The sequence below is a fragment of the Leptodactylus fuscus genome, chromosome 1 (genome assembly GCF_031893055.1).
Source record: "Leptodactylus fuscus isolate aLepFus1 chromosome 1, aLepFus1.hap2, whole genome shotgun sequence".
NCBI classification, from domain to species: Eukaryota; Metazoa; Chordata; class Amphibia; order Anura; family Leptodactylidae; genus Leptodactylus; species Leptodactylus fuscus.
Window position 1 is genome coordinate 292,472,041 of NC_134265.1, and position 27,796 is coordinate 292,499,836.

The window sequence follows — 27,796 nt, forward strand, 5'->3', positions numbered from 1 at the left end:
TTCACAGTTGGTGAGCCAGTCCATTTAGAATATGTTATAGGTTTTCCTTATGTATAGGATGCTTCTAGCATATATCATAGCATGTGGTCCTTGTTCAAGACTTAAAAACGTTATTCCACCCAGCATGTGGAGTATTGCAAAGTACATCTGAGTAGTATGTCTGGAATACAACAAAGCAGATGTGTTGGAACTATAGATTCTACAGAAATTCTGCAATATATTATGAATTTTATTCAAGATAATCTTTAAATTGGATCTTTAAATTTTTTTTATTAGTTATATTTGCAAAAATAGTAATAGTACACGGTCTTTACAGATGTACCGTACAGTGGAGACCTGGAGCTAATGCAAACGATCAGAGTTCACTCTGATCATAAGCATTACATTGAATGGAAGTAAAAGAAAAATATGGGGGGTCAGAATACAGCGACTTTTAAGAAAAAAATTTTTTGCAAGGTTTTAAATTTTGACATATTTTAGCTGCAGAGTAAACACTATAGAAAAATAAAGCCTGTAAGAAAGTCAAACAAATGCACTTCTCCAATTCCACCCAGATTTTTTTTTTCTAGCACATTCTACAGACTAATAAATGGTACGATTATGAAGAACAATTTGTCCTGCAAACATTAAAGGGGTATTCCTACAAACAGAATTTATAAAATTTGTAGATAAAAAAAGTTAAACATTTTTGTAAATAGAAGTAATTAAACGACAAAAAGTGCAAAAAAAAGTAGAAAAAGGTGGCTCTGCTAATTCCCGAACCAAAAGTTCACCATTATCTCTAATATATCAAACCTTAATATGGGACTTGACAATTGTCTTTGCCACTAGTGTGGTGGTGCTCAGTAACCCAAAGTATAAGGAAACATAGCAGGAAGAAAAAAAAAAAAAAACGGAAGGGCACTCACCACATAACCAATCTGAATGAGGCTAATACTGCTAATTCTGATTGGTTATGAGTAGTTTTGCACCATAGCTATCAAATTAAACCTGATTAAGACCTGTTGCATTTAAACCTGTAACCTCATGCACGTTGTATTGCACACAAGGCTTGAGAAAGCGCAAAATGGCTGTTACCTCTTTGACTACGATGCGATCGCTCCCTTCCAGGAGAGGTTTTTAATGCACTTGAAATAAAGGATTGTGTTTTTAAGAAGATATTTTGCCATGTGGTGAGTGCCCTCCTGTTTTTGTTCTTTTCTCCTGAGAAGTAATGAAACATTTTGCAGAAATTTAAACATTTTCTCTAAATATCTTGTGGTTGCAAATTGTTATCAGTGGACACGATGAATGCAGGACCTTTCTAAGGTCAGAAAATCAGCCATGGTTTCTTTATTGTGGCCGGGATATCTTCAGATACATGTAGTGTCTCTGCTATAATAAAAGGAAATCATAGCTGGGTACCTGACTAGTCCAAAACCAGAGAAAATTTCTGCATTTGTGGTCGTATCCATTGGCAACCAATCAAGACAACAGAGGTCACCACTAAGATGCTTAGAGAAAATCTTTAAAACACTGCAGAATTTTTAAATACTTATATTTGCAAAAATTATTAACTTTTAACTACAAATATAGATATGATTATGTTCATGGGAATGGAAAAAAAAAAAAAAAAAAAAAAGGTTTGGAAGGCAGGGAGTCAAAATGAAAGTCGAGAAGTGTGACCAGCAGGAAGGGGTTCAATTGTAATTAGTTTATGTTCAACGGGAAAACCCTTTTAACTATATAAAGACGACACTGATATGCATTAACTTTATCTAGTCTTTCCAGATCTAAAGATTTATCAAATGTTTTAACTTGCCCAGAAACAAACACCCAAAAGCAATTCCAATATACTGTTAAAGATCTGCCGTATAGATTCACTAGATTGGACTTGAGGACATCATTGACAGATAAGATATCCAATACAGCAAGATACTGCATCATAAAACACTGCAGCTAAATGGAAGTTTAGACACATTGCAAGAAATCGTAAAAGTAACATTCCTTTCAGTACTCAGACCCACAGTAAAAATATAAATGTAGGACCAATCCCAGGATTTTTTTTTTTAATCAATTTTTTGTATAACCCACTTATCCAGAAAACTATAACACGTAAACATTACAAAGAATCTCAATCTGACTCAAAAAGATAATGTCTTCGACCAAAATTGCTGATAGCGCATGTCTGTCGGCCATTTTCCTGTGGTCAAATGGGAGAGGTGACAGGAAAATGTCTGACAAACATGAGCAGTCGGTGCTTTTGGAAGAAGACGTGATGGGAGTGCGAGAGAAGAGGCGGAAAAGACCACCGAGGCGTCACTGGAGAGTTTTCGGACACCCCCCAGTGCTGTCTGAAAACTTATTTACATATAGAAGAAGAAATTTCTCAGGAACAGTGGCATGGATCAGAATAATGAAAGGTAATAGAAGAATATCGTTTCTTAATGTTATTCCTACGTGTACTTAGTTAAAGGATTCTAATGACATAATCCTTTTGATAAGGAAGGACTATTATTAATGAGGCTAGGTAACTTATTTATAAGAAGGAACTATTACTGATAAAGGGGGGTGGGCAGTATTAATTATAAGAAGGAACTATTATTAGTAAGGGGGATTGATTTATAAGGAGGCAGTAAAATAACTCATAAGGCGATACAAAGCTGGTCATTTGTATTGCATATGAGCAAAAAGGGGGTTGTTATTACTGGGGGCAAAAAAGTATATAATTAAATCCCTATTTTAAGGCCGAAAATGCACGATTTGAGTTGTGGCGTTTTTACGGTAACTGCAAAGTGGATGGGATTCATGCAAATCCCATGCCCACCTTGCGTTTAAAATTGCAGCGTGGACATGCTGAGCATATCAATTATATCTACGGAAACTACGGCGGCTTCCCCATAGATATAATGGTAAAGTCCTCGGAGGAAAACTCTGTGAACTTTGTTTAAAGCGCTGCGGGAAGAACCGCCATGCGTTCCCACCGTGGACCATTCCGTGGGGCCTTAGCTAAAGGAGTTTTCCAGCCGCAAACTGATTTTTGATACAGATAGCCTATCCACAGGATATCACCTCAGTAGGTAGTCACTTTTATGATTGCATCTGGGTCAAGTGTGTGGACAGTGTATAAGATGAAAGAATGACCCCCAGAACTGGTATACAGTGAGTGGGTATATCTCCAGTCACTGACCATGGGTGGAAACGGTTTGTCATTTTCGCCTCCACTTATATTCTGAGGAGACCCTAAAGCAGGGGTAGGCAACCTTTTCTGTTCGGCGTGCCGATTTAAATTAAAAAAATCAAAGATGAGGTCCACGGAGTGCCGGGCAATAATTGTAAAGCCGACGACACCTACACTAAAGTCATATAGCACAGGGGTGCTGTCATACTGCACTCCCAGCCACATGCGCTTACCACTATTTGCCTGGATACACATGTTCTTTTCCTTTAGAAGCAATGCAAGTACATGCGTAACCCACAATTAGTGGTAATGTATGTGACTGGGAGCAGAGTAAGGTCATGCCTGTAAAGAGCTGACACACAATGTACCTGTATGCTCCATCCAGTCCTTGGCCGTTAGTAACTTCAGTTTTCTGTAAGGGAGCGTTCACACTACCGTCTGTGTCCGACAGCTAGTGTCCGCTGCTAATGTCCGTTCAAAATCTTGTGCGGATATTAGTATCGGACACTAGCTGTGTCTGTGACATTTTGCATTGATTTAAATGGACATCGGGTGCGTTCGTTTACTGTTTGTGGGTGTCCTTAAGTGTCCGTTCACAAAGATGTCCGACTTTTCAAGCGTACAGCAAAACCCGACATGTAGGTTTTTCTGTCCAGGGGTTGCCGACCCCTGCCCTAAAGTATAATAGCACCCGAAATTAATTTGGGGGAGGAGCAAACTTCACCAATATTCATGGAAATGAGAATTATGGCCACATTGATCCAAACTGGGTTTTTCAATTTGAAACCAGATTTAAGTTTGTATTTTTACTGATAACCCCTTTATAATATCTGACGTAACAGTACTATTACGCTAGGTTCACACTCGCGCCCGGAGTCCGTCCTCAGCTTTCCGTCTTCTGCATGCAGAAGACGGAAAACTGTCAGACCGGGTCTGGCCGTGAGCGCCGGTGAGCGTTTTATGCTCTCCGCCACAAAACCGTTTTTTTTTTGTTTGTTTTTTCAAAACCGGACACAGAGTACTGCATGTCCGACTGTGTCCAATTTAAAAAAAAAAAATAAAAAAATAAAAAAAATAAAATAAAATAATGGTTTCGCGGCGGAGAGCATAAAAAGCTCACCGGCGCTCACGGCTGGACATCTTTCAAACCCATTCAAATGTATGGGTTTGAGAGTCCTGCAGGTTTCTGTCTCCTGCTCAGTTTTGTGCAGGAAACGGAAACCTGCATGAACGGAGACTGGGCGCAGATGTGAACGAGCCCTTAGAGACTCCCATGCCATCTGTAATAGAAATTCTCCAATTTTATAATACATTGCATTAGCGATCAGATCCCCTGGGGAGCAAGACCCCTAAGTTCTAAATATTACAGAAAAAAGAAAATGTATACATAAAAACACACACCACCAACAACAAAAAACAAAACAAAAAACACACAATATATATACATATTATGTATCCCTGTGTCCAAATTCGGCCCGGTTAACAGTAAAATATATTTCTCATACAATGAACATTGTAGCGGGAAGGGGGAGGGGGGATTGGAGACCAAAAGAGCCAAATAGTCTTTTTCTTCGCCATTTTGCCTTCCATAAAAAGCGATCAAAGTAGTAGACATTCCCCAAATTGGTATAAATAAAAAGTACATCTGGACCCGCAAACTGCGTTATGCATCTCCATAGACTGAAATATATATTTAAAAAAAGAAAAAAAAAATTGTGTCTAATAAGATTCGGATTTTTTATAGGATTAAAATTTTAAATAAATAAAAGCCTGTACGACAGCTGCACAAACGCAGTTTTTCACACATTTTTCTTGCTTCTCAGTGAATCATATGAAACATTAAATGGTAGCGTCACGAAGTAGAATTTGTCACAGGGGGGAGTTATGGTGTTGGAAGGTGGAGAGTCAAAAATAAAGATCAAAACTGAAAAGTGGCTGGGTATGGAAGTGGGGTCATACACTGGTTCTGCTGAACGTATACTTACTGCTTGGCTGATTAATATAATGACATCTGCTGTACAACACTTGTCTCATTTACAAGTCAATTCTTATATCCGATTGTATAAAAATAGGTAATTCTTCAGATATTGTGTTATACCATGCCTGATAGCCTTAAAATCTTGCAATCGTCATTTTTTTGAGTCTTTTTCGCTCATCTACTCATATATCATGTGTAACCTATGATGCAGGAGTTGCAGAAATGAGCTCTTACAGTGTAGCTTGTCTGCCATCTAGTGGAAAATTAGAAAAGTGCATCTTTATAAAATTAGTCTGTGTAGAGTATTAAACCACTTTTTCTCTTCAAATTTCCACATGGCCTTGGTTCAGATCATCTTTACGTAACAGTGCTTTGACATGTAACTTTGTAACAAATGTTACAGGAAGTAAAAAGGTGATGCAGTCACTATGCAGTGGATAAAGGGCTCTAGTGTCTAGGGTTCTCTCACTGGAAGATTAACCCCCAGTGACAAGGCTTTTTAAGGCCTTTAAACGTTCTAGCAACTTTTCTCAGCATCACTTTTCAATAGCTATAAATGTATAAAAGTGTTCTACCGACAGCCATATGAGGGCTCTTTTTGGCAAGCTGCATTTTTCAGTCGCAAAATTATTTATTGAAATGTTGCAGACAGTAAACATAACATACAAAAGTGGCGGGCACGACGGTGCGTCCACCAGACATGGAATGTGGTGCCTAAGGTGTTATAACCCCAAACACAGGGGTGAAACTAGGGGAAAAAAAAAAAAAAAAAAACTATGCATTCTCTGTGGTACTAGGTAAGTCCTATGAAGGACTTTCAAAGAAGATTCCATGTTGGCGACCTGCCTGCTGCCTTTGATAGATTTGCAGTACATTCGATCCACTGAGCAGGAGTCAGGGTAGATGCAAGATTTCTCTCTCACGCTGCCATAAAGTCAAGCTTGATATCAGGAAGAGGGGCATTAAAGGGGTTGTCCCATCACAAGGATCCTATCTATACTGCTTGTTAATGTGGATTTAGGATTTTTCCTAAATACACTGCTTCAGCAAAACTGCTTTGTTTGTCCACTATCTTACTTTATTCAATTTTTTGTGGTCACAGCCCTGACTTAGCTGCTCATGAGTCAAGTGATGCATCTACTGCTCTCAGGGGGGAGGGAGTAGGGGCTAAGTGGAGGGGAGCGAGCCTGTGTTTCTAGCTATTCCTGTGTCTACACCACGTGACCCAGGTCCTGCACTCAGATAGGGGAGAGGAGCCGCTTTCATTTCTTCTGTTCTCCCAGTTATCAGGCTAGTTAACTCATTTGTGTTCATGGCAGAGACAGGCAGTCTCTGTATGTAACACAGAATGGAGTTGCTGCTGCCTGTACTTCATAGTCCAATATGGGTGGGCAGAGCTACACATGAATTTGGGGGCGGAGCTAAACGGCAGGTTGCATGTGAAACCCCGCCCACCAAATGATGCAAGAAACCAGGAAGAAAGAAGATTTTACAACAGTAAAGACTGATGAGTATGTGAGGTGGGAATACCCCTTTAAGTCTTTTGAAGCTGGTTAGGGAGATCATCAGATTTAGCAGGGTGAGGGAATGTAGAAAATGAAAGACCTGTACAGTGCGGAATGCCTCCAAAGGGGGTGAGGAATATGTAAAAGCAAAAGTATTGCTTGATGCAAAACATAGCGAAACAGAGCATCTCCACCAAACAGGAGGAAAAAGAGGATTAAGAAATAGCACTAAAAGTTGAGATCAGACTTTATAAGTGGTACTGTGAAGTTTATAATTATGTACTGTATGGAAAAAAAAAAAAAACAATTATCCTTAAAAGTTGAATGCTAGATATAGTTGCTTATGCCTGAAACTGGTATAATGTTATATGATAAGATGGCGCCTGCATCTACGACAGGTGCAAGATAAACAAATGCTTGGGTTGCTGCCACAAGATAGCGCCCCAAGGTCACCACGCAGGATTGGGAGTAGCTGGCTATATATGGCACTGCTTAAACTTTTTCTGTTTGATTGAGATGTATCATACCAATAAGGAATGAAAATGAAAACTTACATTGTTGTTATATCATTTCCTTTCTCTGATACTTTTTATTAAGACACAGGGGTTAAATAGTATGTCAGTACATATTCTTTTGCTGAGAAAAGAACTAATACCAACACAGAGTGGTGTGATCACCAAAACCAAAATTTTCATGTCATTGGTGATATTATGCATAGAAAGCAATGGTGCCGCACACTCAGGGATAATATATAGCGTGGTGCTAGCAGAAAGGATTCTTCGATCCAAAAGCAAATAATGTAAAACTGCTGCTGCACACACTGGATTTGCTGAGTATGGCAAGTTTATTTACATAAATTAAACAATCGTTGTGCCATGGACATGTAGCAATAAGCAAAAAGGAAAACAATAGATCAAATTAACGTTTCGGTCGTTGGACCTTCATCAGATATGACCTATGTACAGGAAGCAGGGGGTGTAGAAGGTCCAACGACCGAAACATTAATTTGAGCTATTGTTTTCCTTTTTGCTACATGTCCATGGCACAACGATTAATTTATGTAAATAAACCTACCATACCCTTAGCAAATCCAGTGTGTGCAGCAACATTTTTACATTATTGGTGATATTATGATCCCTACTGCTGAAATGTTTTGACACAGGAAGGTCCATTCTTTGTTCTCTAATTGTATGGCGATGTGAATTAAAATTTTGGTTTTAAGAGTGAATTTTAAATCCAGGAAAAAAATGGATTTATGAGCACAAGTTTATGACCTTGTTTGACACTCTCAAAAAGGGATGAATCTCTCACATGGCTTCATGGCATCCTACAGAAATCACTGAACTGAGACAGCCAGCCGTAAAGACACTCTGAACTAATAAGAACATTACAAGCTGATGAATTGTTTCGTTGTATACCCAGTAACCTTGTTCTACCCTCCCTCCTAGAATTCTATTCCTATGTGTCCCTCTCGTACATAAATATGCATCCTTCAGAAATTGTTTTTAGATATACCTGAAGAAGCCGGGAGTTTCGAAACGTTGTAATCTACCATCATTATTAGTTAGCCATTAAAAAAAGGTATCAACTACTGAAGACTCAAGTTTTTTTGTTTTTTTTATATTTCCTACCCACTGGCTAACACGGTACAATGAAACATTTTCTTTATATTAGATATATGTGGTCACTTACAGGTCCAAATAAAATCAAAAGATTGCTTTCTGAAGGGATTCTAAGGATGCAGAGGTCCCTGGGGTTGGTAAAGTACAGAAATATGCAATGCAGGGTAGGGTGACCATTTTGTCCAAATTGACTCTTACTATCCAGGAAAGAGTGGGACAATGCCACGTTATGAGGCCTTTTATAATTTTCAGAATCAGTGTGGCATAGTTCCATTTGTAATGGGCCTCTAGATACAGAGATTAAAACCTAGATAGATAATATGAATAACATATATTATGAACACCTATAATGGGCAAATATTTATAGTTTGAAAGCCAAAATTCAAGGTAATCAATTTAGTGGTGGCCGGAGGAACACTGAAATGAAGAATTTTCAATTTAGAATAATCAAGGCTTGATAACTGTGCAAATCGAGATAAGGTGTTAAGTTAAGGAGGTAATATGTGGGTTTGTGATAGTAGCATATCGTCCGCAAAGAGGTTAGTTTTATATTCTCGATCACCTATTCGTACCCCCTTAATACCAGAGGGAGACTGAATATAGCGATTGCCAATGGCTCTATAGCAAGGGCCAACTGGGCGGGAGACAGGAGGCAACCCTGTCAAGTACCACATTGAATTCGGACAGGTTTTGAAGAATTAATAGGAAGTTTTTGATACAAAATGTGATCACGGTAGCGAGCACGAAGGACCCTCAGAAAGTGGCCAGTCATTCCCATAAATTTTAGAACGTGAGCAAGATAGAGACTATCATAGGCCTTCTCAATGCCTAAGGCCAGTAGTGATATGGGATTGCAGTGGCAGTTGGCCCATTGGACAATATTCCAAAGCTTTCTCATGTTGAGGCTACCTGGTCAGAATGAATTAGGGACCGTAGAAGGCTGTTCAAACATGTGGTGAGAATAGTGGAGAATAATTGTATATCTAAGTTTTGGAGTGAAATCTGTCTATAATTAGCCGGGGTGGTGAAATCTTTCCCAGGTTTGGGGATAACTGTGATAGAGGCACTAAGCATGTCCTGGGGGGAACGTCATTCCTTGGAGGAAGTGTTTGAATATTAAAAGGAGGTGAGGGGATATTTTTCAATTTTTTACGAAAGAGTGAGGAAAAGCCATCAGGTCCCGGGGCCTTTCCATTTTTAAATTAATGGTAGCATCTAATAGCCTTAAATAACAACATCACTAAGGAGAAGTCACCTTGGAGGAAGAGATAGAGGGGAGATGCAAGGAGCAGAAGGAGGAAGCAATCTCAGGAGGGGAATTAGTGAGAGTTGAGGTTCATTAAGGGTCAGTGCACATAGAGGCTGATTTTGAGGCGGATTAAGCATCAAAATCCTCGGCAAAAAAACTCAGTGTGCACGGACCTTAAAGCAGAGTCTAGCTGTAATTTAACATTCCTAATACATTTTTCTAAGTATCTAAAAGGATGAGGACTGGTTAGCCGTTTTGAATTCCAAAAGTTTAGGCTATAAGTTGAGTAAATCTTGTTCCTTTTTCACTTAAGTTGTAATTTTAAAGGGGTTGTCCAGGCAAAATTGGATAACCCCTTTAACTTTTAAATCAGCTGTAAGCAGTGAGAGAAAAAAAAAAAAAAACACCTCACCTGTCCCGGATGCTCTGGTGTCCTCCTGGCACGTCCCAGGTCTTCTGCTCCGGTGGCTTATCCTGGATCTCTCCAATTAGAAGCTTTAATGGAGCTCTGGAAGAAACCCATTGAGCAGAAGGACCATAACGCGCTGGATGGACAGTGTTTGAAGTGTGGGTCCCACATGGAATAAACACCACAAATTGCCCAAGGCATAAAAAAAAAAAAAATTGCAGCGGCTTACAGTTACTGTATAGTTGATGGGATTCTACTGAATCCAGTTCCCACACTGCGGTAAAATAAAATTTCCAAAAGCGGTGCGGTTTTGAAAAAAATCATAGCATGTCAATTATATTTACAGATATGGTTTTTGCAGTTTCCCTATAGGCAGAATTGAAGCAGAAAGTCAACTGAGGAATATCTCTGCAAACTTTCTCTGATAAGCACTGTGGGTAAAAACTGCGATGTGTTGTGCTGTAGGACACTGGGGTGGAGGGGGGGCCGCGCCTTAGGCTAAGAATTATCAAGACTTCTCCTCTTCCAAAGTTAGGTCTGAGGAACAGGAACACCCAGACACGGTCAGGTAAAGACAGTTTTAAATAACATCAGGAACAACATCTGCAAGGAGTTTGTATGTTCTCCATGTTTGCGTGGATTTCCTCCTAGTCTACAGTCATGGCCAAAAGTTTTGAGAATGATACAAAATTTAATTTTTACAAAGTCTACTGCTTCAGTTTTTCTAATGGCAATTTGCATATACTCCAGAATGTTATAAAGAGTAATCAGCTTAACAGCAATTACTTGCAAAGTCAATATTTGCCTAGAAAATGAACTTTATCCCCCAAAACACATTTCAACATCATTGCAGCCCTGCCTTAAAAGGACCAGCTAACATCGTTTCAGTGATTGCTCCATTAACACAGGTGTGGGTGTTGATGAGGACAGGGCTGGAGATCAATCTGTCATGATTAAGTAAGAATGACACCACTGGACACTTTAAAAGGAGGCTGGTGCTTGACATCATTGTTTCTCTTCTGTTAACCATGGTTATCTCTAAAGAAACACGTGCAGTCATCATTGCACTGCACAAAAATGGCCTAACAGGGAAGAGTATCGCAGCTAAAAAGATTGCACCTCAGTCAACAATCTATCACATCATCAAGAACTTCAAGGAGAGAGGTTCCATTGTTGGCAAAAAGGCTCCAGGGCACCCAAGAAAGACCAGCAAGCTCCAGGACCGTCTCTTAAAAGTGTTTCAGCTGCGGGATCGGGCTACCAGCAGTGCAGAGCTTGCTGAGGAATGGCAGCAGGCAGGTGTGAGTGCATCTGCACGCACTGTGAGGCGGAGACTCTTGGAGCAAGGCCTGGTCTCAAGGAGGGCAGCAAAGAAGCCACTTCTCTCCAGAAAAAACATCAGGGACAGGCTGATATTCTGCAAAAAGTACAGGGAGTGGACTGCTGAGGACTGGGGTAAAGTCATTTTCTCTGATGAATCCCCTTTTCGATTGTTTGGGACATCTGGAAAACAGCTTATTCGGAGAAGACGAGGTGAGCGCTACCACCAGTCTTGTCTCATGCCAACTGTAAAGCATCCTGAAACCATTCATGTGTCGGGTTGCTTCTCAGCCAAGAGAATCGGCTCTCTGACAGTCTTGCCTAGAAACACACCCATGAATAAATAATGGTACCAGAATGTCCTCCAAGATCAACTTCTCCCAACCGTCCAAGAGCAGTTTGGCGATCAACAATGCCTTTTCCAGCATGATGGAGCACCTTGCCATAAAGCAAAGGTGATAACTAAATGGCTCAGGGAACAAAACAGAGATTTTGGGTCCATGGCCTGGAAACTCCCCAGATCTTAATCCCATTGAGAACTTGTGGTCAATCATCAAGAGATGGGTGGACAAACAAAAACCTACAAATTCTGACAAAATGCAAGCATTGATTGTGCAAGAATGGACTGCTATCAGGCAGGATTTGGTCCAGAAGTTGATTGAGAGCATGCCAGAGAGAATTGCAGAGGTCCTGAAGAAGGGTCAACACTACAAATATTGACTTGCTGCATTAACTCATTCTGTCAATATAAGCTTTTGTTACTCATAATATGATTGCAATTATATTTCTGTATGTGATAAAAACATCTGACAAACACACATAAAAAACAGAGGGCAGCAGATCATGTGAAAATATAAGATTTGTGTCATTCTCAAAACTTTTGGCCATGACTGTACAAAGACATACTGATAGGACAAAAAAAAAAAAAAGTACATTGTGATCCCTATATGGGGCTCACAAGCTACAGTAAAAAAATAAAAACCCATTATTAACTCATTGTTTATGCACAGTACCTGTGGAATGTGTAATCAGGGGAAGAGACTTGAGGTGTCTTGTAGAATGGTACAATTTAAGGTAGCCCCGGCTTCTCACTTTGCTTTGCTGGTGTTGAATGAAGAGCTCACAGAGCACATGAAGCAACCACAGAATGACTTTCGCAATGACCACAGTACTGATCAGACTGAATGGCGCTATGTACTGCGCACAGATTTCTTCTTGATCATTAAACACACAGAAAAACGCAGCTACACCCGTCAGGGATACAAAAACCACCTGAAAAGAGAACAGAGAACATTTACAAGGGGAATATTCTTCAGAATGGTAAAGCTTATCACAAACCAGGAGGAAATTGTGATACTGAATATCTTTGTGTATAGATTGGATAAAAGCTCTCTAAGTTTACTAACTGCCTGTAGTACCTCTCTTTAGCCAGAAGATGGCATCTATACCAGTCTATGAAAATGTGTAGTGACAAATGTCAACAACTTATAATATTTGGGCCGCATTTGTGACAATATATATTGTAATGCACTAACAGATTTTGGCTTCTTTCTGTGAAATCCTGCGCCGAAACCCATTCCTGCCCCTTCCGTAAAGTTTGCCTTTAGTGGGCGAATAAAGGTAATGTGTCCATGAGAAAATAAAAAATAATTCCACATGCCATGCAAATCTAGGGCTGGGTGATTATGACCTAATTTAGACATGAGACACCCTTATTTATATACCACTGAACTTTGGTTTCAGTTATTCATACATTAGTAATCCTGTGGATACTGTACAGTTCATGCCATATTTTTTTTAGCCAATGGCAGTGTAAACACTGACCGTGATAAAATTACATGGATGCAAAATAATTGATATGAAGTTGCTCACATTGATTAGATCAATAAACTCTCGATTTTGATTAATTGCTCATCATCACTAGTTAAAACATAAGCGATAAAGCTATATAAAGTTGGTATCTCCGTAATCATCTACCTGTATTATTAGAAGGATAATGCTAATGCTGACTGTACAGACAGGGTGGAACCTTGGCCGGACCTCAGCTTGAGGCTTCTCTGAAGGTAGAAGAGGGGCATCCAGTAAAGTGTCATCATCGGCGCTCTGGGTCAACTCTCCACTCTGCATCACAAGAGAAGGATTAAATTATTACCAAAAACAGACTGTATCCACCTGCCAGTGACATGCTCCTCTTAGGCTGGTTCACATCTCCATCTTTTGACCATTCGATTGCAAACAGTTTTAAAAGAAAACCAGTTTGGTACAAAAAAGGATTCCAAACGGTTAGACAGTGGATACCCGAATCTGTTGTTTTAGATGGATTAGTCAATGGGTGCCGGTTTTTAAAAAAACAAACAAGAACAACAAAAAAAAACACACTGACCCTTTGAGTCAGTTGTGGGTGAATACACACCACCCCCAGTCTCCGATTAGGCAATCCGTCCAGTTTCCATTTTCTACCCTGAGAAACTGGACAGGAGACAGAAACCCGGCTGTCTATTTTCAAACCCATTCACTTGAATGGGTTTACAAAGGTGACCACCCATGTGCGTTTTCTGCCTGTACGTGGGGAAACCATTTCTTTTAGCCAGACACAAAGTCGGACCTGCAGGACTTTTTGTCCAATTAAAAAAAAACCCCAAAAAACAACAAAAAAAAAAAAACCTGTTTCCCCATGTTGGACTCCCGGAGATCTAATGTTGATGATCTATCATGAGGATAAGCCAAAAATCTTAACAAGTGAACCCCTTTAGGATTTAATAAATTCCCTGATTTGTATATTTGCAAAGAATACTTCACTTCTAAGAATAAGGAGGGAGGAGCAAAAAAAAAAAACAAAAAACAAAACAAAACACACACACATGACAAGACATAACCACCATGTTATATACATGCAAGACATAAAAAAATAAAATGCTCAACTATACAAATGTGTCAGCAATGTATCACATCTGTAACCTGTGAACACAAGAGTAACAAGCTCCTCACCCACAAGGAGTCATTTTTATTGTATAAAATTACACATCCGAGACAGAGAAAAAAAATAATCCATGTATATGATTCACAGCAACCCTGGATGTGAGCAATAAAATAAGAGACAAAGAATAAAGCAATAGCAATTCAAGACACACTTAGAAAATGTCACCCTATTTCGGTTATGCATCTGATAACATTTGTACAGATTAGATCGCCGAGGATAATGTATTCTGACTCTAGAATGTTCCTTTGGCACTGCAGAGACCTTTACAGACCTCAAATGAGTTTGCTAAATCCAGAGCGAACCGCTTAAACTAGTTTTCAGAAAACGCAATCTCATCAGGTAACCCAAAAGACATTAGATTTCCAATGTATTCTAAAACAAGGTAATATATTAACTTGTATTGTGCCACTGTACAGAGCCAATGTCAAGAACACTGTATTGCATTGTACTAATCTCCAAGAGCTCGGCAACTAGGACCTAAACCAAAATGGCAATTAACCGGCATTTTACCTGGATGATAATTAATGCGATTATTTCAGCCATGCCCCTATAAAAGAGAGTTTGGATGAATTTTTATTTCGAGGTTCACCCAGCAGTTTCTTTCAGTTTGAACATGTCCAAATTGGAACTACAATTATATTCTGGTGCGCCCTGTGCTCTAATGCGGATCCTAGCGCTCTTCATGGCTCCTTAATGGGGTATTCCTATAAAACTTGTTCACAAACCTTCAGGCTCTGTGCTCTCTTTACTTCCAGGTTTTCTGGGCACATTGGTGGGCGGGGTTTCACTTGCTCTTCTATCTGCTATGTTTGCAGTCAGTAATGAGGGATTGGTTGTAAATGCATTAACACAGTATGAAGCTGATGTAGAGGCTGATGTAGCAAAGCTAGTTTTGAGTCAGCTTTCATTACATACAGAGGTACGGGACTCCCGATCTGAGCCCTTATCAACCAAATTCTATTAAAACGGCTGATAAGAGGAAGAACTGAAGATAGAGTTAAGAAATCCCAGAGCATCTCACCTCCCCCCTCCCCTATCTGAGGAGCTCCATTACTTGTCAAACATAAGCAGCACTCTGCCCCTCCCCCCCCCCCCCCCTGAGATCAGGCAGATAGGTCACTTGAGCAGATAAGCCCAGTGGCCATAGAAACGCAGTGTCAACAATGAAGTGAATAAATTAAGATAGCTGCCAAACAAAGCAGTTTTGATAAAGCAATATATTTAGGGAAAGTCTTAAATCCACATAAACTAGCAGTATAGATAGGATCCTTGTTACAGGACAGCCCCTTTAACCCCCCCCCCCCCACACACACACACAGTTTTGAACGAAGAAAAAAAAAAAAAAAAAAAAAAAAAAAAAGACCTGTTAGGGATTAATGTCGTCATCATCTTTTTAATCCTACACCTCAGATACTTGTACCACTGTGAATGTGAAAAGGAGCAGTAAGACTATTTGCATTTTCACATGGGAAAGAGTTACCGGCATTTCCTTCGTATCCATTGCTTTTGTAGTTAATCGCTAAACGATTGTAACAAGCTGGCACTAACCAAAAATTACTTTTACGTGCATCGATTCATGTTGCACCATGTTAAAGACGTGTTCTTAAGAGTTTTATGGCTGTTAAGCCTGTAGCTTCGTCCCATTATGTATTTCAGAAACAGCACAACACAATAAGCTGCAAGAGAAATAAAGCACTTTTACTATTATAGCCTACTTGTTTATTTAGATATCTATGATGCTTTAAAAAAGGACCTTTGACATCCTCAACGATATGCGGTATTATATAAACCACTAGAAAGTCGACTGTATTCACCGCACTGTCTGCTTTCCCAGCATGTGCCCTGTTGCTGGAGATATCAGTGCCGTTAATCTCTCTACTATCAGAAAGGCGAATCCGCCTGAAGACACTCCCTCCTCCCGACTAGGCCCATTCTTTGGGCCTAATCATGAGCTGATGCACTGCTCCGGCATCCAGTCACAGCCTCCGCCTCAGGTTTAAAATACCCCATGTGAACCCGGCCTCATGTGTATGCGTTTCAATTCCATTACACAGGGATGTAGGTAATCAATTAAAGCAAAATGTTAATTAAAAACAATCAGGGCATTTGTTTTCGGATTGTAGACCAGACTACCTGCTCAATGTGGAAGCAGGCTAGTCCAAAATTGTGATATGGAACAAAAAAATAAAATAAACACACACACAATACTTCAAAAGCATGGATGCCATAATTCATGTTTTATAACCATCCATGTACCAAAACAAGGCCAGGTCAACAGTCAGTGGTGTCAAGCATCTGGATCTTCAACATTATGAATCCTCCTAAATTATGTATCTGCAGAAGAATAGATAATTTAATCTTCAATGGAATATACACAAATTATGAAATCTCTCTCCATATTAGACACATTTAGTTACCAGCCCCAGTCACAGGTAGGCGGCTCTGAAATGGGCAGGGTAAGAAGTACTCCAAAAAGGATGATGATCAGGACTCTCTGTGGAAACTGTCACAAAGCAAATTCCTGCACGCAGAACTTTATCACCCGCCAGTTTCAGTTTTGAAACAATAATGGGGGGGGGGGGGGGGGTGTCTTCCTGGCTCCCTGTGTTACTTCTACTTTAGCAGTCCTCTTATCTGTTATTATGGTCCTCTGATGGACCAGAATAACAGACCCTAATGTGAAACTAGCATAAGGGCCAATGCACTTAGCCATGTGGTAGGTCAGTGTGCTATCCAGCTTTTTCCCAGAATGTACACTGACCAATTCATTTCTGTCGGCCCATGCATATGACCGTATATAACACAGATCCATGTGCAGGCCATCAGTCCTGGACACAAAACTCAGATAGGTCCTATTCCTTTCCACTTTTGCAGCCATGCTTCCCTGGCCTCCATTCAGTCACAGCCAGTGGCTCCCACACTAGTGTGCAAGAGGCCTAAGACTAGTTAACTTTTTGTTTGCCAGTGAGTGCTAGAGGGTACAGATGTGAGTGGTCTAGGTATATCTGTGTCTTGACTACCATAAGTGGCAGATGGTAGATTTGGTGTTGCTTCACTCCTTTGCAGGTCAATGTGAGAGGGGAGTGTGGAAGCGGTGTCTCCCTTTATGGTCACACACATTTGTGTGGTGATTGAAACTTCATAACACGGACATGGTACTTTAGGGTCTCTGCAAATGCAATTTGGCACCCTAAAGCTATTCCAACAAAAGTCAGTGCTACAGAAGCTAGATTATGCCCCTTCCATTCAGGGTCCTGATGTGTGGCCATGAAACCACTTATCACACATTATACTCAATTCAGGAGAAAATGTGTAACAGATGGGAGTGGTTTCTTATACTACCCCCTTTTTGGGTGTGTTATTAGAAAAAAAAAAAAAGTTTTGCAATTTCTGCATATGACAAAATGGTCAAAACACTTGTAGTTGACTTCCTTCAGGTGTTTAGTTTTTAAAATAGGTTCTCTCTAATGAGATATGGTGCCTGAAAACATCCTAATAAAATCAAGGCCATACAAGAAACGCCTTAAAGGGATCCTATCATTTAAACACATTTTTTTTCTGGTTGACACATAGGAATAGCCTTAAGAAAGGCTATTAGTCTCCTACCTTTAGACGTCTTCTCCGGGCCACCGTTCGCTTGAAATACCAGTTTTCGCCGGTATGCAAAAGAGTTCTCTCACAGCACTGGGGGCGGGCTCCACGCTCAAACGGCACTGGGGGCCTCCCCAATGCTGCGAGAGAACTCTCCAGCACCGCGTTCATCTTCTTCAGGAACGGGGTCTTGACGCATCTTCTTCCAGGAGTTGGCTTCAAACTTCTAGGCCTCGGGTAAAGCCAACTGCGCATACCCGCCGGCCACAAGAAAATGGCCACTTGCACAGTATTTCCTCCCATTGACCTGTAATGATTTCCTGTGGCAGAATCCGCCTGAAGAATGGACATGATCATTCTTTTTTCAGCTAGCGGAAAAACCACTATCGATCACTTTGCAAACCCATTAAAATGACTGGGTTTGAAATCTGACTGCCGGTTTCTGTCTCCTGCCCAGTTTCCCAGGCAGAAGACGGAAACCTGAAAGTGGAGACCGGGCACAAGTGTGCACCCGCCCTAAGTGTATAGAGGAAACCATAAAAACATACAAGAATAAAGCATAACCTATATTTTGACAGTCCATCAAAATATCAGCCATATAAATATGACCTATTCATAGACAGTGGAGGTTATTTATCGTTTGCCCCTTTTTTGGCAATAATTTTCACCCAAAAAGAAAAAGGGGTCCGCACTCTGAATTTCTTCTTTATAAAATGTAGCTTTTAATCCATTATTTTAAAAATTTATAGAAAAATTACATACAAAAGTGATAAAAAAAAAAAAAAAAAAAAAAAAAAAATCACTAATGGCTGACATGTTTCAGGACCAAACCTATCCCTTACTCCTAGTCAGAATGAATGAAGAGCTATCGGTATCGTATCTCTTCACAGTCAGAAGGGCGTTTCTGACACTCTGTTAGGAACGTCCTTCTGCACAGCATCACTTATCGCACTGTACTGTGTGAGCGGGGAGGAATGCCCCTTCCCCTCCTGATAATACTCATCTATAGACGAGCACTGTGAGCAGAGGGAGGGGGCGTTCCTCCCCGCTCACACAACACAACAGCGCTATAGGCGCTGCTGTGCAGAAAGACGTTCCTGACAGAGTGTCAGAAATGCCCTTCTGAATATGAAGAACTACTGTACCGGGACCGATAGATCTTCAACCGGGGCACAGATCAGGAAAGTCGACAGTGTTGTAAGGGTTAAAATAAACTTGCTCTTTTATTAAGAGACAAAGTCAGTTGGACAGCAAAACCACAAGTCTCAGACTGCACGTTAGCAGTTAGACTCATTCTGCTGATCTATAGATAGCTGCATGCCAGTGGTTAGACATAGTCTGTTATCATTCTAAAAAACTGTAGATACGGGAAGTTGTGGTGTAAGTGACCGTTGATGCTCAGTGCCGTGGTATATGTAACATTTTGTGCTTATCTAGGATGTTCTGCTAACTGTCACATAAGTTGGCAGATGTTCAGTTGAAGATATATATATATATGTATGTGACAATATATGCTACGTGCTACCGGATCCATGAGACCATATTTAGATGTCGGGTCATGTGACCTGTATGCATTTGTGCTTCCTTTATAAACCTGTGCTGCTGAACAATAAAGTGTGGCACTTGAATAACTGACAACTGTGTCTGTTGTGTGTGTCACCCAAGCGCTCGTAACTTCCTCTTTTTGCAATGAGAACAACAAACATAACCCAGGGGGGTCTTGAGCCCCCCCCCCCCCAACAGAACCTGGCGCCCAACGTGGGGCATCGATGATCGTTTGATATGCAGCCGATAGTGTACTGATCCACTTACCAACCGATTTGGAGGCGGGCCCGGAGGACCTCAGATGAATAAAACAGCGCTGTAAAAGGTAAGCTTTTATCTTACCAAATAATTAATCTGAGTTCCTACGTGTCCCGGATCCTGTGTGTTGATAAGTGAGGTGAGTTCTTGTATGTCTTAATAATCGAATCGATGCCAATTATATAGTGCGGAAGAACCGAGAGGGTATGTTTGCTGTAGTTGTATAGGGAGACCTTGTACATTTTCTTCGGTTTATTTAAGTTTGATTCTGTTCACCATTTATATCTGTTATAAAGTGTATAAGGCGGCACAGAAGGGAAAGTTATTCTCCATCTTTAATCCCTAGAGTAGAAGTACTGAGTGATTGAAAAGTCCTTGTTTCACTAAGGACTGAGTAGAATCTGCGCAAGTAAAAGTGCAAAGATTCAGGGGTGTCTCGGTAAAGGGACACTAAGCCAGAGACTTGCACATTAGAGATTAGTTCAAGGATAACAGAGTGACTGTTTGGGAGTTCCCACTAGGAGAAGTCAAAGTGACCCTCTATTGTCTTAATTGCCCTAGAGGAGTGGGAAGCTCACGGCTGATTAGCTACCAGCCAGTATGGGGAAGGGATCCTCTGAGATAGGGTACACCCCATATGAACTAATAGGGATGGGAGAGAGAGAAGTTGCCGCCCAAGTAAAAAAAAAAAAAAAAAAATTCTTAAGAGAGCAGGGGAGATAGTAAATTTTGGGACCAATAGAGATTAGATTATGCAGGACAAATACAGGGATAGAGGGAAATTCGTAAGTGTTTTAATTGTGGAAAACAAGGACACTTGGCCAGAGATTGCTGGTGTCCTAAGCAAAGTGATAATAACAAATGACAGTCTAGAAGCTGCCTGCCTGTCCCTGATCAGGGGTCAGAACAATAAGAATTAAGGAATTTCTAGAATGTCTATAGTGTCCTTTATTCAGGAAAGGTTGTCCCAGTTTGAGATTTCTCTTCATGGTAATGTCTGTGAGATTGAACTAATGACATAAATTTGAGATCATCATTATTATGTTTATTTTACCGGTAATATACAAATTGGTGAGAATATGAAGGTATCTACTTATATGTTTTGTTTTCTCCTCAATATTTAGCTGTGCTGGGATTATAACTAACTCTGTGATTATTTGTAGGAAAAGAAGACTAAGATGTGGCCATCCTGAGATAATAAGTGATATCACAGTATAAAATATATATATATAAGAAATTTTGATTTTAGTGCAGACAAGTTCTTTATGATTTAATGGATGTGTGTTGTCTGGAGCTCCAGTGTGAAGTTTACATGTTTGTATAGAAGGTTCAGAGAAGTGAATGGGCCCATATGTGTGTGAGTTATATGTACAAGTTACATGTGTCTGCCATGTGTACATGTTCTGTTTGTTCATGTCTGTATTGTTACATTTTCAGTCTCCACAGCGAGCAGATAAAGATATTGAGCTGATAACCCCAAAGGGTGGTGACAAGTAGATATGAAAAGGGAGGCATAAAGTTCTTTCCAATGTTGAATGCATATATGTGTGTTTTGGTGAATATGAGATGTACTTGATATAACATGTACATGTACTATGTACTCAGTGTTTATTGGTGCTTGTGTGTATCAAATATATCACATGGGCTTTAGACTTATTTAAGTAATATAAATATTGGTTATGGGTTTATACTATAAATCTATGAATGTTAACAATCGGTATTTATTGTGTGAAAAAGTTTTACCTTGTACATGTACATTGTTATTGGTCATTGTTATTCGGATGATCCTTCTGATATGGGATTAGGCCCCATAGGGGTAGGTAATACATGTGAACTATCTTAACACAAAGGGCACAGAACTCCCCTAAACATGTATACGCAGGTAAAGAGAAATTGCAGTTCTGAACAACTAAAGTGGTGTTTCTGGGGCATTGTTTGTTACAAGGTGCTAGATAGCTGTCTAAGTAAATCAGAAGTCGCTCACATATCTGCCCTGCAATGTTTTTTTTTGTGTACAAATTTTTGTTATGGTGATCAGGGGATAGATTTGATCCCTTATTTAAGGCTTCTGCCTTCTCTGCTGATATATTTTGAGCTTCTACTTACCTCAATGAATTGTTTGTAATTCTGGAGTGTTTAGAAGTTGTAGAGAACTGAATTTACTTGGGATTATATAAATAAGTCTGCTGGGATATGTAGTCAAATTAGATGTTTCTCCTGTTATGGTAAACTTGAAACCAGGAGCAAAGCCACCTAGAATCAAACGGTACCCATTGACACGCGCCCAAGAAAATGCTATAGCCACAACTATTGTAGAATTGTTAAAAGAATGTATGTCAGTGGCCAAGACACCACTGTTCCCTGTCAAAAAGATGGGCTAAAAGGGCAAACCAGATACTTACCGCATGGTCCATGACCCAAGAGAATTGAACAAAGTAACTTTGCTAGAGACCCCGGTAGTGTTGCCAGTAGCGGTTTGCTTTCACCTTCAGAGGTAAACAATACACGTGGACAATCCTGCCACAAGGAGTGCAAAATAGTCCAAATCAGTTCACAAGGTGTCTCACACTGATCATGAATGCCTGGGACCCTGCCTCTGATGCTGTTGTATTGTTGCAATATGTTGATAATGTTTCTTCTTTGTGCCCCAGATAAACAGACATGTGAAGCCGCTACCATAAACCTGCTGTGTTTCCTCTACCATAACGGTTGTAAGTCCAGTAAAGACAAGCTGCAATTTTGTAAGCAAAAGGTGGTGTTTTTAGGTCATTGTCTGAGCCAAGGTACCAAACATCTTTCAGATGAACGGACCAAAGTGGTAAGAGGAATGCAGGTGCCAACCTCCCATGCTCAGTTACGTACCTTTTTGGGTTTGGTGTCATACTGTAGGCCGTGGATCAGATCTGCATCTCTGACCATGCAGCCTTTGTATGACTGTCTCAGTCTGCCTATCAGAAGCCCTTTCAAATCTATGTCACTGAGATGATGGGACATGCTACTGCAATTCTCACACAATAACATTGAGATATGAAGCGTCCTGTGGCATATTATAGTGTACATTTGGATGCTGTCGCATGGGGAATGCCCTCATGTAAGGGTTGTACTCTCAGTACAGGCCCTGCGTGAAAAAAAAGCTCTGACATTGTCCTAGATCACCCCCTGGTGGTATACACACCACATGACATTCATGCAATCCTCACACAGGTAGACAGACGTCATTTGTCTTTGGCAAGACAGAGCAAGATGGAATTTGCTCTACAATCCTCCTCCAACATCCCATTTCAGCGTTGTTTGACTTTTGAATCCTGCAACTCTTACCAGTAGGAGTTCATGATTCAAAGGGGGGAGTAGATGATGAGATATTTTTAAACTCCCTCTCAGAAGAGGCGGCTTCAGTCATGTTACTGATGCCCCATTGGAGAATCCTGACTATGAGATGTTTGTGGATAGTTCCAGGTACCTAACAGAAAAAGGCAAATTTGTTACAGGGTATGCTGTAGTCACTACACATGACACCATAGTACAAGAAGCCCTTCCACCACACATGTCAGCACAAGAGGCTGAATAATAGAAGTCTGCAAAGTAGCTAAGGATAGCACAGCAAACATTTACACTGACTCCAGGTATGCGTATGGCATTGCACATGGTTATGGTCCAATTTGGAGGTCCAGGAACTTCCTGACGGCACAGGGTAAGCCAATTAAGAATGGAAACTTAGTAAGTCAGTTGATGGAGGCCATATTGCTCCCTAAGCAGTTGTGAAAGTCAGAGCTCACACAAGGGGAAGAGACCCTGAGAGTATTGGAAATGAAAAGGGTGATTGAGCAGCGGTGCTACTACCATGGAAGGGTCTCAACCAGGTGAGACATTGACCTAGCAGACCCCAAGGGTCTGTACTCTAAGGTGACTGGTGCCAGAGAATGTGAAGGAATGTGGAAAATGGGGGAAAGACTGTCTGCTCGCAGCAGCATATCCCCAAATGGTTGGTTTGGCCCACAGTAAGGTGCATGCCTCTCAAAATGCCATGGAGTCACTAGTGGGTAAACTATGGTTTGCCCTAGGTTTTGGAAGGGTTGCAGGTAATCACGTAAATGCATGTCACATATGTGCTCTACACAATCCAGGACAGGTAGTTAAAACACCGCATGCACACCAATACCCCTGTATCCATTTCAGAGAATACAAGTAGATTACATACAGTTGCCTAAGTCTGGAATGTACGAGTACGTATTGGTTTGTGTGGTTGGGCCGAGGCCTATCCTGTGAGCCGGACAACCGCACAGATAACTGCCAAGAAATTGATGTCTGAGCTTGTGTGTAGATTGGGGATACCTGAGGTGATAGAATCTGATAGAGGTACACAATTCACAGGTGAAATAATGAAGGAAATAATGTCTGTATTAGGGATTGAGCAAGCTTTCCACACACCCTACCATCCCAAAGTTCAGGCTAAGTGGAAAGGTTGAATGGCACACTCAAGTTAAAAATCCAGAAAGCCATGGCAGAGACAGGAAGGCCCTGGCCAGAGTGCCTGTCTCTAGCATTATATTCGGTGAGGACCAATCCTAATAGAAAGACGGGTCTGTCACCATTTGAGGTGCTTTTTGGAAGTGTGCCTAGACTAGCGTTGTATTTTCCCCAGAATTTACAACTCAATTATGATAGCACTGCCAGCTATGTCCAGAGCCTGTGTCAAAGATTGAAAGTAACATATAAACAGGTGTTTTCTTCTATTCCAGACTCTTTTGATTTTCCAGGAACACATAGCTTGCAGCCCAGTGATTGGGTGGTCGTGAAAAGACATACCAGGAAGTCTCTTGAACCCAGATATGACGGTCCCTCCAAGTGCTGCTGATAACTGTCACTTCAGTCAAATTGGAGGGAAAATCTACCTGGATACACGCTTCCCATTGTAAAAAAGTTCCTGAACCACGGCAGGAATGAAGAGATGGACATTACTTGCTTCATGCTTTCTCAAGTTAATTTTGATGTGTTTTAATCGATGTTCTGATAAAGCTAGACATAAATGGTAGACATTATAGGAATATCAGATGGGGAATCCAATGGGCGTGGCATCTACATTGTAGGTGAATGTACTCATCTGATAGGAGAATAATGTCTAAAAATGGGGGAATTGTAAGGGTTAAAATAAACTTGCTCTTTTATTAAGAGACAAAGTCAGTTGGACAGCAAAACCACAAGTCTCAGACTGCACGTTAGCAGTTAGACTCATTCTGCTGATCTATAGATAGCTGCATGCCAGTGGTTAGACATAGTCTGTTATCATTCTAAAAAACTGTAGATACGGGAAGTTGTGGTGTAAGTGACCGTTGATGCTCAGTGCCGTGGTATATGTAACATTTTGTGCTTATCTAGGATGTTCTGCTAACTGTCACATAAGTTGGCAGATGTTCAGTTGAAGATATATATATATGTATGTGACAATATATGCTACGTGCTACCGGATCCATGAGACCATATTTAGATGTCGGGTCATGTGACCTGTATGCATTTGTGCTTCCTTTATAAACCTGTGCTGCTGAACAATAAAGTGTGGCACTTGAATAACTGACAACTGTGTCTGTTGTGTGTGTCACCCGAGCGCTCGTAACTTCCTCTTTTTGCAATGAGAACTACAACAAACATAACCCAGGGGGGTCTTGAGCCCCCCCCAACAGTGTGCTGAATTCAGCGCACTGTCGGCTTTCCAGCGGTAAATAACACTGCATGTGCCCAAACCCATGAAAGGTCCTCTTTTTTTTTTTTAAAAAAAAAAAAAAAAAGGCACAACGGCCCCTTTTAAATACTCTTAACTGATTACCTTTTTATGCTGACAATATACTGGAGTGCATTTGCACTTTTTTTTTCCCAAATGACACAAGTCATATATCCAGTATGAAAAGGATCTCCTTTTAGGCCGTGCCCCCTTTTCCCAACAAAAAGCAAACGAGGTGAGGGCAGTATAAGATCTGGGAAAACGGCAGTCACAGCTTTTTGCCGATTTTGCTGCAGTTTTTTTTTTTTTTTTTTTTTTTAAAGACAAAGTCAAGAGTGGCAACAAAAGGAACAGGAAATACATAGAAAGTACTTATACTATTACCTTCTGCTCAATCCACACCTGGTTTTTGCTATTAAAAAAAAAAAAAAAAAAAAGCAAAATCTGAGACACAAAAAAAAGTTGTGTTTCTTCAATGTGGGGCCTTAGCCTTAAAGTCTCATAGGAAAGGTAGTGCAGTTGTAATATTGTATCAAACATAATATATTAAGCCTCACTTAACTCTGAAGATGCCAAAATAGCAACAAAACGTGTCAGAAGGCAATGGATTTGTTATTTAAGAGGTAAGAGTTTGAATTTATAGGGACCCATTAAAAAAAAAAAAAAAAAAAGTTATATTTTATATTTGTATATACTAGATCTTTGCACAGATGAAAATAGTTGATTTATTTTTGCTTTTGGCAAGTGGTGAAGTGAAGCAGAATCAGGCTGGAATCTGACGCGGATTTTGGGGCAGATTCCACTGTGTGAACATACCCTAATAAGGTACATAATGAACACCGCACCCCTGACACTTCATTACATGAAACCAGTGGATTTTTTTTCATCTAAATAGATACAATGCAACATTTCTGCAGCTATAGGCTCAGCGGTGTCGTAGCTTTCCTGTTTACTATGCTTTCAGGCTAAGTTCACACCTGTGTCTGTCTTTCAGTTGTTCTGGAGGGCCAGATGTGAACGTAGCCTTATTCCCACAAACGGTGCAGATCGGCCATGAAATGAGCCAGAGAACAGGAACTGTCATATATCCTAAGCAGAGGCACGAATAGGAGCCACATTACCAGGTTACTATGACCCTGTCAGGAAAGCTACTGGTAAATTAAGCCCATTATACTAGTGACACATGACTATAAAGCACCCTATAGTACAGTACATACAGCATGTAACACAGGAGCTATAGGCGACACAACACGTGACCAAAGCGAAGGAACAGAACGCTGTAAACACAGGGAGAATCCCAGAGCTGCGGTCACGTGACAGGCCAATCACATGACGGAGAGGCGCAGTGCCGTGTGACACAATGTACCGTACACGGAGCTCAGTGCAGAGTACAATACACATGTCAGTATGAGGAGTGCACCAGAGGGGGGTGCAGCCTTATTCCATAAGCGGCTGGGCCGCACCACAGTCTACCTACATCCTGCCGCAGCCTGCCGTGCCTGGCCATCTTCCTGCTGCGGTCACGTTGGAGTTCATTGAGCGGTCAGCGGGGCTCTATAATGTGTTGGCGATGTCGCAGCCCTCCCCTTCCTTCTTGCGTTCACATTTCCTGTCGCCGGCAGTTGCTCCGTTCTAGACCCACAAGATAGTGAGAGGCGCTATCATAGAGCAGCCGGGACTGAAGTGTAGCGCCCCCTGCTGGCTGAGGATAGGCAGGGACTTGAGGGCCAGTGCACAGTGTGGGTGGAGATGGGTTTCTGTGAGGTCTATAGCAGGTGTACTACCACAATTAGCACTGCTAAAACCCCACGTTCTGGAAAAGCAGTGTGGAGCCTTAGCCTAAGGGGATATGCATGGGAAAATCTGCAGTATAGCAGTAGTATTTATATCAATTGGAGCAGAATTTAAAAGGGTTGTCCAGTGGTGATCTTTTGACACCCCCCCCCCCACCACCAATTCAAAGACCCCGACCAACTGACACCTTACCCCCCAATTTCCTGCACACACTATTATGCCCATAGTGGCCCCTGCACACAGTATTATGTCCCATAGTGGCTCCTACACACAGTATTATGCCCCATAGTGGCCCTGCACAGAGTATAATGCCTCATAGTGGCCCCTGCACACCATATTATACCCCGTAGTGGCCCCTGCACATAGTATTATGCCCCATAGTGGCCCCTGCACACAGTATTATCCCCCATAGTGGCCCCTGCACACAGTATTATGCCCCATAGTGACCCCTACACACAGTATTATGCCCCATAGTGGCTCCTACACACAGTGTTATGCCCCATAGTGGCTCCTACACACAGTATTATCCCCCATAGTGGCTCCTACACACAGTATTATGCCCCATAGTGGCCCCTGCAAACAGTATTATGCTCCACAGTGGCCCCTGCAAACAGTATTATGCCCCATAGTGGCCCCTGCACACAGTATTATGTCCCATAGTAGCCCCTG

General features: G+C 41.0%; 1 protein-coding gene across 1 annotated transcript in view; it reads right to left on the reverse strand.

Moving 5' to 3' along the window:
• TMEM192 (transmembrane protein 192) overlaps nt 1-26,983 on the reverse strand; it is a 43,377-nt gene extending 16,394 nt beyond the window's left edge. Inside the window, exons 1-3 of the mRNA XM_075258069.1 lie at nt 26,811-26,983; nt 13,221-13,364; nt 12,257-12,515 (exon numbers count right to left, since the gene is read on the reverse strand). Coding sequence (XP_075114170.1) covers nt 12,257-12,515; nt 13,221-13,364; nt 26,811-26,840 — 433 coding nt within the window. The 5' untranslated portion in view covers nt 26,841-26,983. The remainder of the gene's footprint in view (nt 1-12,256; nt 12,516-13,220; nt 13,365-26,810) is intronic.
• Nucleotides 26,984-27,796: the final 813 nt, after the last annotated feature.